This window comes from Physcomitrium patens, chromosome 13 (genome assembly GCF_059467195.1).
Source record: "Physcomitrium patens ecotype Gransden chromosome 13, ASM5946719v1, whole genome shotgun sequence".
Lineage (NCBI taxonomy): Eukaryota > Viridiplantae > Streptophyta > Bryopsida > Funariales > Funariaceae > Physcomitrium > Physcomitrium patens.
The window spans coordinates 13,167,571-13,185,943 of NC_143422.1; the positions used below are offsets into that span (position 1 = coordinate 13,167,571).

The 18,373-nt window shown below is 32.3% G+C and overlaps 1 protein-coding gene across 3 annotated transcripts; it reads right to left on the reverse strand.

The window, feature by feature from the left end:
* Window positions 1-3,284: 3,284 nt before the first annotated feature.
* On the reverse strand, window positions 3,285-5,863 carry LOC112290164 (histone deacetylase 8). Of its 3 annotated transcripts, none has more exons than XM_024536174.3 (5): window positions 5,694-5,863; window positions 5,162-5,422; window positions 4,606-4,868; window positions 4,141-4,458; window positions 3,285-4,037 (listed from the first exon to the last, which is right to left on the reverse strand). In XM_024536174.3, exons 2-5 carry the CDS (start codon window positions 5,418-5,420, stop codon window positions 3,732-3,734), a joined length of 1,146 nt encoding a protein of 381 aa, XP_024391942.1. In that variant the 5' UTR covers window positions 5,421-5,422; window positions 5,694-5,863; the 3' UTR covers window positions 3,285-3,731. The 3 variants fall into 3 exon arrangements, with proteins under 3 accessions (XP_024391942.1, XP_073394376.1, XP_090111515.1); XM_073538275.2 differs by having other exon boundaries at window positions 5,162-5,434; window positions 5,694-5,806; XM_090255389.1 differs by lacking the exon at window positions 5,694-5,863 and having other exon boundaries at window positions 5,162-5,656.
* Window positions 5,864-18,373: the final 12,510 nt, after the last annotated feature.

Consider the following 18,373-nt stretch of genomic DNA (forward strand, 5'->3'; position numbering starts at 1 on the left):
CACAATATTTCATGTTAATTACTCCCATCTCAATCTTTTCCAGTATGAAGTGATGTTGAATGTCAATAATGCTTTGGATTCTTGGTAAAAGCAAGGCATCCTTGATTGTTACACTTTATTGGAGTTGCTTCCAATTGCACAAGTCCAATATCTTCTAAAACTTGTCTTAGCCATATTATCTCCATTGCACCATGACTTGCTACCATGTATTGTGTCTCCATTGTAGACCTTGCAATTATTGGTTATCTCTTATAATTCGATGAAATTGCTCCCACTCCAACAAAGGATACATATCCCATTGTTGATCTTTTATCATTTGCATTTCCAGCCCAATCCGCATTAAAATATCCATGCAATGTAACACTATCACCTCCAAGACACAATTTGAAGTTCAAAGTACCTTTTAAGTACCTCAAGATCTTCTTAATGGTTGCCAATGAATTGGTTCAGCCTTTGACATGTATTGACTCACAACACTCACCGCATATGCAAGATCCATCCTTGTACCAACCATTGCATATATAAGTGAGCCTACTACTGCCTTGTATGGAACATCTTTCATTTCTTCTTCAGCTTCAGTAAATTCCTCATCTGTTGTCGGGATAGAGAGGTTTTGCCTCAAGAAAGCGCTGGGCTTCTGGCTGTCACTAATTGCTCAATCAAGCTTAAAATAAGAAAATCCTAATTTTATATATATAATTTCTCCTTTTGGAACAATTACACCAAATACTTAAGTCTTAAATAATCAACAACACCCAAAATTATGGTAGAAGTACTTTAAAACCTTGTATATCCTTATGTGGAAATTCTCCCGAACCTCAACACCTCATAACTCTTGATCCAACCGTCCAAAAAAGATCAAAATTTACATGAAGTACTGATATGTTGTTATTAATTTTTACAACAAATTTCAACTGCAAATTCGTCGCGGATCTTGAGATATCTTCAAAACCCTAACAGTCGCTTCAAACCCTAATCTTTATATACCCACGTGCAATTTTCTTCATATCTCACAAACCATAAGTCCAAATGCCACAAAACTTGTATAAATAGCTTCTTAACACAAATGTTTACATTCTTCCAAAGTTTGAGCCAAAATTTCGTTTGAAAACTCAAGTTATGGCTCCTAACACTACTTTGAACAAAACCGCTCACTTATTACCTTTGATTTGAATGCGCTGTCTTTAACTCCCTATAACTCCTTCACATAAACTCCAAATGCAAAATTTCCTTCGCAAAAGATGTATGTCTTGAAGTTGCCCTTCCAGCCGCACCTTCCGATCTCCAAAAGCTTCCGTAAGACTCCTCTTAAACTCAAAAGAGTAAAAGTAGGTCTCAAATTGACACCTTAACTTCAAACGGCTATAACTTATTCACCCTAACTCCAAACCCTATAAAATTTGTACAAAAATTATAGCCAAAACCCTAAATTTTACAACCCTTGCCTCTGATTTCCTAATTCCTCCGAAAGAGGAACCCTAATCCCTAATAAGGCCTCGGGCAGCCTCCTCAAAGCCCATTGGGCATAGTATTCGACCAATAGGGATGAAGTTTCCCATTCTTTGCCTTCATCCGACCATGCCTTGCTTTCATCCCTCCCAATTAGCCTCCTACTAGTTTAGATTTTCATCTTTAGGTTTCCACCTTCTCCCAAGGCTTCATACTAAACATTTAGGTCCTATATATATATATATATATATATATTTTAATGTCAAAATCAAAAGAAGTAAAGAAACAAAGTAAAGTTTCTTATACCAACTCCTTTTAATTTAATCTACTAGCCACTCTAACACACATCTAGATTTATCAACATAAAACATATTTTAGCTAATTTTTACATACTGTAAGCATTTATTGTACGACACCGTGAGCTTCATCAACTTCAAATTTACCTCCAAAGATGTTCCAATGGACTTGCACTCCTCCATGTTGAACCGTTTCAACACTTCTTCAATGTACTTCTTTTGGGTCAATTTAATGATCTTCTTAGCTCAATCTCTCACAAATTCCACTCCTAAGCAATAGTAGAGCTCTCCCAATTTACTCATTTCAAATTCTTTTGTTAACTTTGCCTTCAACCAATCCATCTTTTTCAAAGTATTGGTCAAAATGATCAAATCATCAACATAAAGAATAACAATCAGCAAGAAGGCTTTTGATTGCATCACATACATGGAATGATCAGCCTCACTCCTCACAAATCCTTCATTCACAAAGAAGGTGTCGATACGTTGGTACTATGTCCTTAATGATTGCTTAAGCCCATACAATGATTTCTTCAACTTATACACAAGGTCTTGTTTGCTTTCTTCAACAAATCCTTGAGTTTGATCCATGTAGATATCTTCTTCCAATTCTCCATTCAAGAAAGCCATCTTCATACCCATTTGGTGCATCTCTAAGTCCATTATTGCCCCAATTGCCACAATGATTCTAATGGTGGTGAATTTGGCCACGGGAGCAATTATCTCATTGAAATCAACACCAGCAACTTGTAAGTAGCCTTTGGCAACTAATCTTGCCTTATATCTCACAATATTACCCATTGCGTCTCTTTTGATTCTAGACACCTACTTACAACCAATTGAAGCTCGATTTGGTGGAAGTTGAGTCAATTCCCATGTTCCATTGTCCATGAATGATTTGTACTCTTCTTGCATAGCATTCTCTTACTTCATAGCATCTATGGACTTCATTGCAGTTCATAAACTCAATGGATCAGCAAGAAGTGCAACATTGGTATGTTCTTTATTTATTTGAGGAAAAATATGGTCCTTCCACTATTCACCACGTTGTCTTCTATCTCTCAAAGGATATCTCCTTTTATTTGAAGAAGACTCAACTTGTTGTACTCCATGGTCACTTCCAACCTTCTTTTCTTTTGAAGATAGTCTTTTCTCACTTAAAGGTTCATAATCCTCATCACCATCATCATCAACATCTTTATGCTCTTCATCACTGGTCTTAGCAATTGTAGAGGCCTTCTTGTTTCCTTTCATTTAATCACAAAGTTTTGCAAAAATATTTGGTGTGAATTTTCTTTTGGTAAGAACACATTTTTAGAATTTCAAACTTGCTAGCACTAGAATATGAAAAAAAAAACAAAAAAAACGATACAATGTTGAATGAAAGACCTTCATTTGTATTCTCGATACAGAATGTAGCTTGCTGGTGCAGGAGAAGGGAAGAAAAAGAAGCTGATCTTCTTTGAAAGAAAAAATTCATTGCCTGGAGCCAACAAAACTTGCTACTGCACAGACTCTACTAAATGCACCGATTCCATCATCAGTAAATGCTTCTGCTTGATTAGTTGCATTAGATTTAATTCTAGAAATTCTGTTGATAATCAATTTTTAAACCCATTAACCTTTACGTGATCAGTCACACGTTTAAGGGCGGATAAAAAAAAGGGGATTACCTCCAAACAGATCCACAGTAGAGAGGTCTAACATTCAGGATCATTTTCCAGTCAAACTAGACATTTTCGTTTCTACTTCTATGACTTAATGTAGATACACCACAATAGAAAGTTGGAAAGAAACCTCCACGATTGTTTTCAGCTGAAACTCTTACTGCGTTGTGAGAATTCGAAGAAACGTCTTTCTAAAACATCAATCTCCATCAGTCAAAAAGTATCTGCGGGGTGGCTCTTCTTGAGTTTGCACTGAAGATTTCAAGCAACTATTGATGTTATCTCAAACTTCATCAGATGAGTGCTACCTGCTTCGAATTTACTTCTCCTCGTTCCTCTCTCGTTTCAACCCTTTCAACTTTCTCTTTATCTCTGCAACCCTTGCTGTGGAGTAAGATTGGTCCTCTGGATAGTACCCAATTGGATCCGCGAGCAGTGGTGTTGGCAGATCAAGGAGACCTTCCAATGTCGCATGGACGCAGTACGCCGAATATGATACATGATATCCTCCTTCCTGGACAACAAGCACACGACCGCCAGAATACTCATCGGCGAACTCCCTCACAATTTGGCCGATCCGGCGATAGCCCTCCATCGTCAAGCACATCCTCCCATTCGGATCAAACTGCACCATGGACAAAACTTCATATTTAGAAGGTGAGAAATATCACCCTCCAAAATGGGTATCGAAGAATCGACTGAAGCTGCAAGTTTATGATCCCACTAACCTCACTCGAGTCTTGACCTACAGTCAAAACGATCATCTCGGGCTTGAATTCCGCCATAGCTGGAACCACTAACTCGGTCATGGCATGCTCGTAACCCTTGTTTCCGGTCCCATTAGGTAAAGGTATGTTCAAGTTGAATCCCTTACCTAGTCCTTCCCCGCATTCGTCTGTCAGCCCCGTCTGAGGATGAGAGGGTCCCCACGAGCCGTGATTCATGTGAAGAGAAATGGTGTACACGTCTTTTCTGGAGTAAAACCCCTCGGCAGTGCCATTGCCGTAGTGTACGTCAATATCAAGCACTACCACTCGCTTGCATCCCTGGATTGGAACAAGCAAACACTAGGCTCTTAAGGCGAGAGGTGGTTGAAAATCTGGAACAACTTAAGAGAGCATACAGCTGTGGATTGCAATTGATGGGTGAAGAAACACTTTTGGCAGAGGCGGGGAAGTAGTCACTTTGCAGACCTGATGAACTGCGAGCTCCACTGCGATTCCAGCATTGTTAAGAAAACAGTAACCATCAGCCTGTGTGGGCTGCGCATGGTGACCAGGGGGTCGTACCAAGGCGTATGCGAGCTGGCCATGGCCATCGAGGAGGTATTGCATCGCTTGTTGTGCTGACCCTGCAGCCAGGAGAGCCGCAGCCCACGACCCAGGATGCAGGCGCGTGCCCGCGCAAATAATTTCCCCCCCGGCCGAATCAGCATCGATAAGCTCTTTAATGTACTCTGCAGTTCCGAAACAAGTTTTCCACCATAAGTTGTTCTGTTTCAACGATTATCAGTGACCTTCTGATTGGGAAATAGGAATTTGTTTAAAAGCAGCGTAAAACTCGAACGATACTGAACCCTCCAGGTTTGGCTAGTGAGAGAACTTCGCCAGCATCCATAGTTGTCTCCTCACATTTGGAAGTCACTGAGGCTTGAGTGATGAGACACTTGCAAAAAAACCACTACATAGAAATTTATTTTCATTTTAGAGCGAGGGGGGTGGGGGAGGTGACGGTGGGGTTTGTTCTAACCTGGGGTATGAAACCTCTCTAAGCTTTCAATTTCGCATGGCCGTCCCTCGTGCCATGTAATGAAAGGCGCAATGGGTCCTCGCTGCAGAATAGATCGAATGTTGCGGATGCGATCAGCATTTTCTGGGTGAGGTTCAAGGACGTCTAAAAACCCTGGATCTTCGAAAGTGTCGAAAACGCCATAACCGTTGTTGTGCTTCAGCATGTCCTCATGGAAGAAGACGTGCACCTGATTCATGTCTGGGCTATTGTCCGTCATTACTGTCCCTCACACTCCACAACAATGCAACAATTAGGTGAAATTTCTACTTTCTTACTCGATCGCAATGCTACTACAATAACAATCTAAGCGAGAAAAACTCGTGATGGACAACGACTGAACTCTCCGCAACAAGGCACTCAAATTCGACAAAATTTCGCAAAACTCTCATCATAGGTTGAAGCAAGCCGCGTCTTTCTGCTGCTTGCAACAGATTCTATTAAAAAAAAAATAAAGAGTACATACAGCAACCATAACATCAAATCCACCCACCTCTCCTCTCGAAGCAAATTGAGGATCTCGCCTCGTGAGGATGAACTCACAACACCCTGTGCCTCAATAGAACCACTGACTGACTGATCGACTGCTTGCTGAGGATACCTCACTGTGCGTGTGTGTGTGTGTTTTTTTTTTATATATATATATTTTTTGTTTTTTTTTTATATATATATATTTTTTGTTTTTTTTTCGATCGGCTCAAGCAAACTTGTGGTGAAGCAAATGTGTAGTGAACAGAGGGATTGAGTGGGAGCCATTTCCAGCACTTCACTTTTTCTGATGACAGAAACTCTTTGGGTTTGCTCTACTCTCTTCACACTGGTTTATTATTTCTTGCCTAGGGATTTTGTTTATTGTGGAATTTCACTTAAATTTTTAATATTTTTTGTTCTATGAGTTCTAAATGTGTCAAAATTCTGTCAAGTGTAAGTATCAAACTAGTACTTGATATGTGTTTTTTCAAAGTATTTTCTAAAAAAAAAAAAAAAAAAAAAAAAGTTAATGAATTAATTAATAACAATAAAAAATTGAGTTTCAAGAAAAACAATCAAGAAGGAAAAGAAAAATGAGAGTGGTGTTAGTAAAATAAACCCAAAAACAAATCACCTTTAACTCAAAAAGAAGAAGAAGAAGAAGAAGAAGTTGTTGTGAATTCTTGGGTAAATGAGTGGGAATAAATGATAATATAATAAATAAATAAATAAATAAATAAATGAAATTTGATTCAAATAAATCTTCATCAATCTGAGATTAGTATTGAAAAAATCAGTTGTATTTTTTAAATCGTGAGATTGTATCAAATCTTCTTTTAAGAACATTCAAATCTATTAGTATTGTATTAAAATAGCCTTTAAAAGTTTCTCCATAAATAAATAAATTAATTAATTAATTATAAAAAAAAAAATTGAATCTATCTCTAATGTCTCAACCAACAAGAAGAACAATTTTTCTACTTTTATGAAGTACAATCTTTTGCTACTTCTTTGTATAAAGTAGTTACTTCAATTTTAAAGAAATATAATTACTTCAAATATAGTGCAATGGGGCTTTAAATGTTTTGATTGTTTAAAATTAAGAAGCATCTTTAAATTGACTTTATATTCTAAAAAATAAATTCAAAGACTATAAGAAGAAAAGTTAAGTCAAAATATATATTTTTTATATATAACATGAATAGTATTGTCTCTAAAAGTGTTTCTTGGATCTATCTAAAAGAGTTGGATTTTACAAAAAATTAACAAGCAATGTTTTAAAAAATGCTTAAATTAACCATTAACAAAATGAGAAATAATTTTTTTTTTATCTTTCTCATATTTGGACTTGTAATAAAAGACTTATATGGTTTATTTTATGGCATCTATTCACTTTAGCTCACTCTACAAGCACACCTCAAGTTACTACATGCACATCCAAAGAAAATGAAGTCATCTAATTGGCTTGTTATTATTATAATAATTATAAAAAGGAGAGGGATTAAAGAAGGTAACAACCCTCTTTACAATAGTCTTGTTAGCTAATCAACAAGCGGGATCAAGGAACAACATCTTTACAAGAATTTTTGGATGCAAAGCCTCCTAAAAAAAAAATTGAATTTTTAAGGACCAAGTGATTTTGTAATCTCAATGTTCTTTTTTGAAATCCTAGACTTGCAAATTATGTGTTTTTCTCAACATCTTTCTCACTTCTTTTTTGCCTCAACTTTCTTCTTAGTTCTCTTCTTTTTGATTATAGTGGCTAATGTGACTATGCTTTCAAAAGAAGATTGTTGTTTCTCCTGACCCTTCCAATTATTGCATGTGTCAAGTTCCATACAACAACTAACCAATAAACCAAAGGCCTTTTATTTTATTGGATATGATGGTAGCAACCTATAATACATTTGTAACATGAATCATTCACTTTATATTCTATCTAAAGTTTAATGCTTCTATATTAGGACTTTTTTCTACAAAGAAAATTCTAAATCATGGTCTTTTAAAATAAATATTCAGGTATAAATTTTTCCTTATATTAAAAGATATATAAGGTTTAAAAACTAATTTTACATATGTAGATATGACATAGACGTTTGTACACATTTATGGTAGTTGTAATAATTTCTTTATATTAAAGATTTATTAATTGATCCTAAATCCTAAAAACTTTATCAAAACTGAAAATAAATCAAAGATTCTTTTATACATATAAAGAAATAAAATGATATATTTTTTTATTAAATTATAAAATTTTTAAAAAAATAATTGGATTATTTTATAATTTTTTATTCCTATTTTTTATATAATTTTTATTCTTTATCAATAAAAAAGTATTATTTTGCTCAAAACTAAAAATATATAATTTTTAAAAATATCAAATAAGATATTATCACAATAAGATATGCATAAAATTCCAATTTAAACCTCTTTTCTACTCAACTTACAAAGAAGGAAGTAAAAGAAGAAGATTAGGATCTTTATATAAATTCAATCAAAAAAATATAAAAATCATTGGATAGTGTTTGTATTTGAGCTTACCTTTGCTTATACTTTTGTAAGACAAAAATAAGTCTAATTACTAACAATAGTTTGTATGAATAAAATATTTATAAAAGAATTGTTTGTAATTTTGTTTGTGCTATAATCCTTTAATATGTTCACATATAAAAACCTTCCTACAACTTTTTTTTTTTTTCTAAATGATAAGATTTAATAATCTGCTTTGAATATCACTAGCCCCTATTTGCCAACATTATTGCAATCCAAAAAACTTAAACTCAATTGGTAGTAGTAACAAGCTATGAAGAACATGAAGCTTAAAAAAAGAAATCTTCAATACATTCCTATATCATTCAAAAGAATTAGAAAGTCATTGAAAGATGGTATAGTATTAGAATAGAATGGCTATTGATGAAAACTAGAAAGTCTTGAAACAAGACTAAGGACTAGAAGGCATTGACAAGAATGAAGAAGGCTTCATTCTTACCTCCATATACACTTTTAACTAGGACCTATGTGGCGATATCTTATAAGACCTCCAAAATATGTTGACTTTGCAAAACACATATCTTAACTTGTAAGGTAAATTTTTCATATGTACGCCACATATTTAGCTTGTTTTATAAGCTACCAATACATGGTTAACTTATTGAGTAAGTTTCTATCTTATCAATTAACTATAAACAAATATAAAGACAAAGCAATGTCTATAAAGCTTTTAGGGAGCTTTTCTAGAAAATATCATGAAATAAATCTACTTTTATCTATTTTTACTTAATCATATAGATAAATATTATAGTAAATATGTATATCCGTGACATTATTCCTTCTTCTATGGATGAGTTCCACAAGGAGCAGTCATTATATATTGAAGAAATCTAAGATGGGCCAAATTATATTTGCCACATACTTTGATCCTTGTTCTATTCAAAGATGGTTGATAGTACTTCTTAGCCATCAATAGTATCATACAAACCTAAAATTAGAAGATCCATGATAAAATCCATAGAAACAAAAGACCATGGTTGTAACATAGTATAGATAAGATAATTGTATAGATAGTTAGAACTATAGAAGTTTTTAGAATTAGAATTAAGTTAATAGACTAGGTAGGATCTATTATAGAATATTCTAATTTAAGATAGTTATTTAAATGAGATCCACGATAGAACCTCTAGAAAAGGCTTTAAATAATTATATAGGTAGTGTCTACCATAAACCATCTAAAAAAGGAATTTAAAGTGATTATCTAGGTAGTTTTTATCATAGAACCTTTTATAAAAGGAATTTAATGGAATTATCTAAGTAAAGCCTATTACCTATAAACATTCTAGAAAGTCTATGGTGATAGGATAAGGTTTAAATAGGACTAGCTAAGGTCTTTTGGAGCATCTAGTCAAGTATGGCTTTGGACCCTTTCTCTTAGTGAAATTTGATTTTGCATCTTTATGTTCAATTTTATTTTGTTCTATTTCTATTTCCTCAATTTTTTCTTACATGTCCTATTTTATTTTATTTTTAGTTTTTTTTAATTTTGTTCTCATTTGTTTTGTCTTATTTTATGCTAAAGCTTTATATTGTTGTGAATTAGAACGATCTTGGGTTTTTGAAATAATTTGGTCTTGTTTCATTGGTATTAAAAAAAGAGTTAGATTGTTTACTTTTGATAGCATATTAATAGTTATCATCTAGTCTAAGGTCACTTATTGTAGTCACACTAGATATTGTGTTGAAGCTAATGAAGTTACTTTTAAAAAAAATCAATCAAAAGATAAAAAGGCATTATAATAGTGGAGTTCATTGGAGAAATTATAGTATGGGAGATATGGTAGAGCAATCCCAAACGGAGGCTCAAATACAACATCTTTTAAGCAAGATAGCTACTTTATAAGGACAAATAGAAGCCTTGACGACAAAAAAGTCGACATCTGCTACATTGAAATTGAATAAGCCTAATACATACTGTAGAACTTCAAGACAAGAAAATGTATGTTAATGGCTCTTCAACATGCAACAATAGCTCCAACTATCCAACACAAATACCACTGAAGGAATTATATTTGAAGCTAGCTATTTGAGAGATGTGGGAGCCATTTGGTCGCAACACCGAATTCAAAGCTATGGAGCTCAAGGTAGATTTTGTCACTGGGAGGAATTTGAAACCGAGTTTAAGAATCAATTTTGGTCTAACAATCCAAAGAAGATAGCATGCAATCAATTGAAAAATCTTACTCAAGCTAAGTCAGTATAAGATTATGTCTTGTCATTCAAGTTCTTATATCTTTAAATTGCCAATATTTCTAAGGCAGAGATGATGGATCAATTTCTACAAGATTTGAAACCTCGGATCTATCAAGAAGTGGAGCTAAGGAATCCACAAACATTCAAAGAGACAATTTGGATTGCAAAGAAGATCGATGCTATAGATTTCAAAAATTGTAGAGCTCAATCTATAGTACGAAGTTCTATGCTGCTATCTAATATCATGGCACAACAACCAACACCAATGGAGATTGATGCCCTACAAAGATCATTAACATCAAAAAGATAATAAATATTGGTGCAAAAGGAATTACATTTTATTGCCAGGAGCTAGGCCATCAGATTGGAGGTAGTCCTAAATGTCAAAATTCTAGCACCAGCAAGATAAGGTTGATTTACAGTCTCAAAACTCACCAAGTTGATAATAAATTAGAGCAGAAAAATGGAGCTCCATAATAAAGGAGTTGAGAGCTAGTACTAGAGATAGCTACTATCTCTCACAAACAAATGGTATGGCCTTGGACAACTATAAAAAGAGTCGATTGGTACATCTAATTAAACTATTAAAAAAACAACCATGTTTAGTGCTTGTAGATTGTGGCTCTACAGAAAATTGTATCTTAAATGAAATTACCGATTGGCTTGAAATTTAAACTAAGGAAATCAAAATAGAAAGTATATAGCTTACAAATGACCAAGAGAACATATTGAACAAGACTTATAAAAAAGAAACTATAAGATTGACAAATGCCTACATCTTAAAAGAGAGATTCAAGGTAACAAGGCTAAGATATGATATTATCATTGGTATGATATGGCTAAAGATGAAAAATAAGCAAGTTGATTGAATAATAAAAACAATCTCTTTTAAAGATGGAGGGCGCAAGGGAGCTCTCTACACCTTCGCATTAAATAAAGACAAAAGATAATCTGCAACTAAAGACTTATTTGTAGGAATGACCTTTATAAAGAAGTAAATATAACATTAGCAACTGATATATATGATGGTTCTAAAGCATACATCAATGGTAGAAAAGACAACCTAAAGAATAGAACAAGTAGAACAATTCATGTAAAAATATCATGATGTCTTTTCAATTGATCTTCTTAAAGGCGTACCTCCTAATCAAGGTGCCTCCTTTAAAATAGAACTATTGCCTAATGCCAAACCAGCAAGTTGACTTATTTGTCACCTAGTACTAATAAAACTTAAAGAGATACAAAAGACATTGGACAAAATCTTAGAAAAATACCTTATTCAAGAAAGTACATGATCGTAGAGAGCACCTATATTCTTTGCATCTAAGAAAGATGGTGGACTTTGCCTTTGCATTGACTATCAAGGCCTCAATAAGCAAACTATTAAAAATGCATATTCACTTCCATGTGTGGATGATCTTCTTGACCAATTTTGAGGTGCGACCATCTTTAGTATATTTGATGATTTTAGAAATTTTAAGAGAGGATGTAAAAAAGATAACCTTTTGTATGCGCTATGGATATTTTGAATGGTTGGTTTTACATTTTGGCCTCATCAATACTTTAGCCTCTTTCATGGATTAAATAAACATATTGTTTCAAGATTTTTTGGACAAGTATGTAGTCATCTTCATTGATGATATCCTTGTATATGATAAAATTCTTAAAGAGTATAAACAACACCTATGAGATGTGTTGCACCAACTATAAGATAGTTGCTTCTATTACAAGCAATAAAAATGCGAACTTTAAAAGTTGAAAGTCACCTTTTTGGGGCATGTGGTATCCTCCACAAGCATGCATATGGAACAAGATAAGATATCCTCTCACAGTGGAAGATTGGCCAACTCCCAAAGATGCTTTTGAAGTTTGCTTATTTTTAGGTCTTACTAAATACTATCACCATTTTATTAGATAATTTACTCACATTGCTACTTCATTGATAAAACTATTCAAGAAAGGTGCTTCATTTGAATAGAAATTGGAGCAGCAAAATGTCTTTAATAAGTTGAAGGAGGCACTCATTATTGCTCCAATATTGTAACCGTATGATTCTAATCTTCTTTCTATACTCTACATTGATGCTTCTGACTTTACTATTGGAGTGGTCCTTCAAAAAGATTTTGGTAGGGGCCTTCAATCTATGGCATATGAATCACACAAGCTCAAAAAGGGAGAGTGCAATTACCCTATATGTGATGGAAAGCAATTAGCCATTGTACATGCCACAAAGGTGAAGCAATATTGTCTATTCGAAAAACTAGTGGTTGTTTGGATTGACCATTGACCCTTGTTATATGATTTATATTTCGAAAGTATAAAATTACAACATCATCATTGAAAAGAATGGTTATAGCTTTTTGATATGTAACTTGAAACAAGCAAGGGCGACAACATATTGTGCCAAATAACTTATTGTAGAGACCAAACTTGAAAGTCATATTAAAAAATAAGGCAGAAGTTGTTACTATTAGATAGTCATTTTAGATCTAATCAAAGAAGTAGAATAGAAAGAAGCTACGCATCAAGATACTTATTTTAAGATGATTAGAGATTGGCTGAAGGTCGGCAATGTCAGGATAGAGAGAATTTGCATTAAGAAAATGTTAGGCTTTTGACTGTCACTAATTATTTAATCAAGCTTTAAAATAGATGAAGTCCTAAGTTTATATATAAATTTTTCTTTTTTGAGCAATTACACCAAATACATAAGCCTCAAGTAATCAACAACATCCAAAATATGATATAATCCTCTAAAACCTTGTATATCCTTATGTAGAAATTTTTTTGAACTTTAATACCTCATATCTCCTAATTTTATTGTCTTAACAAATTTAAATTTTATGTAAGGTACTAATGTATTTTTATTAACTTCTACAATAAATTTCAATTGCGAATTCATTGCGGAGCTTGAGATATCTTAAAAATCCTAACAGTTGCTTCAAATCCTTGTCTTTATATACCCACATGCAACTTTCTTCACATCTTCCAAAATATAAACTCAAATGCCACGAAATTTATATATATAACTTTTTAATATAAAAATTTTCATCTTCCAAAATTTTTGAGTCAAAAATTTGTTTGAAAACACAAGTTATGGCTTTAACCATTACTATAAATAAAAGTACTCACTTACTACCTTTGATTTGAAATCATTGCCTTCAACTCCCTATAACTTTTTTATATGAACTCCAAAAGCAACAATTTTTTTATGAAAGATTTAGGCCTTAAAATCGCCATTCTAACTACACCTTTCAATCTTCAAAAGCTGCTATATAACTCTTCATATCTTCAAAAGAGCAATAATATATCTTCAATCAACACCTTAACTTCAAATGACTATATTTTTTTTATCCTTACTCGAAATCCTCTAATTTTTGTACAAAAATTGTAGTCCAAATTATAAACTTTATAACCTTGGCTTCTAATTGATTTCATTGAAGTTGCCAAAACTCTTGTTAAGGTCGCAAGTAGCCTCCTCAAAATCCATTGGACATGATATTCGACCAATAGGGATGAAGTTCTTCATTCCTTGCCTTCATCTGACCATGCCTTACTTTCATCCCTTCCAATTAGTTCCTACTACTTTAGATTTTTATCCTTAGGCTTCCACCTTCTCCCAAGGCTTCATACTAAATATTTAGGTTCTATATTATTTTTAATGCCAAAATCAAAACAAAGCAAAGTTTTTTATACCAACTCCTTTTAATTTAATCTACTAGCTACTCCAATACATATTTGGATTTATTAACATATAATATATTTTAACTAATTTTTACATATTATAAGCATTTACAATATAATAAGGATATACAATATTAGGATTATAATTTTAATAATGGCTTGTTCTATTTCAAGAAGTAAATTTATGTATCCAACAATGCTAAACTCTAAATACGCATTCTTCAAAAGGGACATGACATCCAAATATCTAGACATCTATGACAAGAAAAGATTCTAAAATAGATCTCAAGGACATGATTTTAGGCAGATTTGGATCATGATATTCAAGCCTTTTTATACTCTTGCGAGTCATGTCAACATAATAAAGCACACAAAACAGCGTCTCTTAGACTATTGCAGCCAATTCCACTACCTACAACATATTGGGAGCAGGTGACTATGAATCTCATTATGTATTTACCATAGATACCTCATAGTTATACGGTGATTGCCGTCTTTGTGAAAGGACTCTCAAAGCAACTTTACTTGGCCTTAAAGCATTCAAATATTAATGCCCTAATGCTTGTATAAATCTTCTTTAATACTGTCTTTCAAATTGAGATCTATACTTCACTGGAAGTTTTTCATAAGTCTTGTTTAAGCTACTAAATACATGACTTGCCATATCTACAACCTTCTATATTTAAATAGATGGACAAACAGAGCATACAAATTGGATGTTGGAAGATATATTGCAAGCATTTGTAGTAGTTCATTATAATGATTAGGATGAATACTTCATGGCCTTGGAGTTTGCTTACAATAATGGTATTCAAGCAAGTATCAATTATTCACCATTTTTTTTTAATGCATGTCAACATCCAATTATACTAATAATTCTCCATTATTTCATTCATATCAACAACTCAACAATGGAAGAATTTATACAATGGCTTACAATGGCCTTACAAGAAGCACAATATTGCCTCCTTATTGCATAGAATTGATAGAAGCAGTAGGTGGATAACCATCAGCAACATAAGACCTTCCAAGAGGATGATCAAGTGTTACTCTTTAATACCAACTTATCACTTGCTACATCAATTCAAATTCATAAACTAGCACCTTCATGGCTTGGACTTTTTTGCATTTCTACAATGATTTTTGATATTGTATACTACCTCAAACTTTTGCTACATGTTTAAGTCTATTCAATCTTCCATATTTTGTAATTGAAAGAATTTCATATCAAGCTAAAGTACTTTTTGGATCAATACCAACTACTACCACCACCACCACCACTACCAATTGTAATTGATGATCAACAAGAATATGAAGTGGATAATATTTTGGAGCATCACTATCTTCATTGTAGTAGTAGATGTTGATAATTTCAATATAAAGTTCTTTAGAAAGGTTATTCCATTTACGATACAACATAAAAACTTGTGTAAAACCTCATCTATTGCCAAGAAACAATATGGAGATACCATCAAGAGCAAAATGAGGACGTTTTACATTAATAGAGGAGGATTAACTGTAACATGGTATAGATAAGATAATTTTATAAATAATTAAAACCATGGAAGTTTTTGGAATTAAGATTAGGATAATAGACTAGGTAGGATCTATTGTGAAACATTCTAGAGAGAGTTTAGGATGGTTATTTAGATGGAGTCCAATAAAGAACCTTCTAGAGAAAGCTTAGGATGATTATTTAAGTAGGACCTCCTATAAAATCTTCTAAAAAAAGATTTTGAGGCAATTATTTAGATAGAACCTACCACCTATGAATATTTTAGAAAGCCCAAGGTGGTAGGATAAGATATAAATAGGAATAGCCAAGGCCTTTTGGAGCATCTAATCAAATATGGCTTCGGATCCTTTTTCTTAATAAAATTTTATATCTTTCTATTTAATTCTACTTTGTTCTATTTCTGTTAACTTAGTTTTGTCTTCCATGTCCTATTCTATTTACTTCCATTCAATTTTGTTCTATTTTGTTTATCTTATTTTGTCATAAAGCTTTATGTTGATATAGATTAGAAGGATTTTGGATTTTTGAAATAGTCTAGTCTTATTTCAATAGTTCTTCCGGAATAGGTAATGGTTGAAGAAGTCCATAAGGTTGAAGACGTGGAGTTTTGGATCTTAAACAAATATCATATGATTATACAAAGTCTTTGATTGCCTTTCATAATTGAATCTACTAAATAAATTTAGATATTAACTCAAAAGTCTTATTGTATATAAAATATCCAGCTATTCAAAAGTCATGACAAGCTTGAAGAATATATAATTGTGCTTTGTATTTTGGAATGTATAATCATACCTTGATATAAATTAAATTATTTTTAAACTCAAATTTAAGAGTATTATGAGACTTAAAAGAATTATTCTTGATATTATGAGCAAGAAGAACAAAAGACATATTTCATTGAATTTTCTTGACAAAGATTGAATCAACAATTAATATTGATTCTATTACTTGAAGATGAAAATACTTTGGCTTCAAGAGAATTATTCTTTATTGATCAAAAGTTATATCTCCTTCTTGTAGTCCAAGATAAGAATGTCTAAAAATGGCATATGATAAATCTTATTTTTTAGATCTATATATGATCTTGAAATCAAATCTTAATAAAAACATATTCTAATAGATTTAGTGGCGATTCCAAATATGTGCAAACATAAAATACTTAAGGTTCTAATGATCTATATATACAATAATTGGACTAGAAGTGCATTCTAAATAATAACACCATTCTTGAAATGAATCCACAATTCCAAGAAGCTCTTTTTATGGATCTCGTACTTAATTTTATTTGCTAAAAAATTCCTAGAATAAAAAAAACTATGTAGAGCTTATCATTTATTCTTATTTGTGATAAAACAATACCTATAACAAAATTTGATGTGTCTGTTTGAATGAAGAATGCCTTAAAAAAATTAAAAAGATACAAAAATTGATATAGAAATGAATAATATCTTCAAGATTTCAAAAGATATTTTTATTTCTTTCCTCCACTGAAGTTTGTCTTTGTATGTCAAACGTATAAGAAGAGCCACAACTTGAAAAATATTTTTGATGAAGATTTGATAATAATTGGCAAATTTTAAAAAATATTGTATATTTCTTAAAAATTTTGGAACCTTCCAATCCATGATAGTCTAAACCATCTTAGGATCTATCATTAATCCTTTGTTGGAAATGTTGTATCCTATGAAATCAACTTGAGTAGTATAGAATACATATTTTTTTTTTATCTTTACATATAATCTTATATCTCTAAGTTTTTGTAACACATGACAAACTATCACAAACATATACATTCATTCCAATAGTTATTTATATGATTAGATAAAAGTAGCTAAATATAGATTAATTTTATAGTCTTTTAGAAAAGCTTCTTAGAAGCTTTATAGATGTAGATTTGACTTTAGATATGTTTGTAGGTTAGAAACTTGGCCAAAAAGTTAACCTTGTATTGGTAGCTTGTAGAACAAGTTAACTCCGTATACTAGCTTGTGGAATAAGGTAATTATGTGGTGCATTCATAGATAACTTCCTTTACAAGTTAAGACATGTGACTAACAAAGTCAATATGTTTTAGAGATCTTATAGGATATCACCATGTAGCTCTTAGCCAATTCAATATTATATCATCTTTGACTAACTTTCTAATTCCTTTCAGTGATACAAGAGTGTATTGTCAATCTTCTTCCTTTGAAATTCATATCCTTGATAGTTTGACAAGAGTTCTAATATAATATTTTCATCTTTTTTTAGAAGTAAGTGGATTATCCCACACTTCTATTGTTGTATTTTAAAGATTATAAACTACTTACTTTTAAACAAAAATCTTGTTTTTTAATACTGATCTTTTCTTTAAAGAAGATAGATTACCCTCTTTGTGGAAATTTTTATTAGAGGTTGTAAATTATCCTCCTCCAATTTAAATTTTTGAATTTATTTAAACTATATATAGAAAAAAGATATGGATGCTATTCATAGCAGAAGTGAGAATAGATTTGTAACTATTGCAAGTCTTCATGAGCTTGTCAACACTCTTAAGGAAGAAATTTCATGCATCACCAATATCAACCATGAGATCACTACTTCTATACCTATGAAAAAAGTCAAGAATCTATATCAAAAAGTTGTTTAGTTGAGGAAAATAAGTTGATCAGCTCCACAACCAAATTCAGGGGGTCTTGCTTATACAAGCTCAAGAGAGGCAAGACTTAGTGTTCTTGAGAAGTTTGATAGAATAAGATCAAAATTTTAAAGGTTTT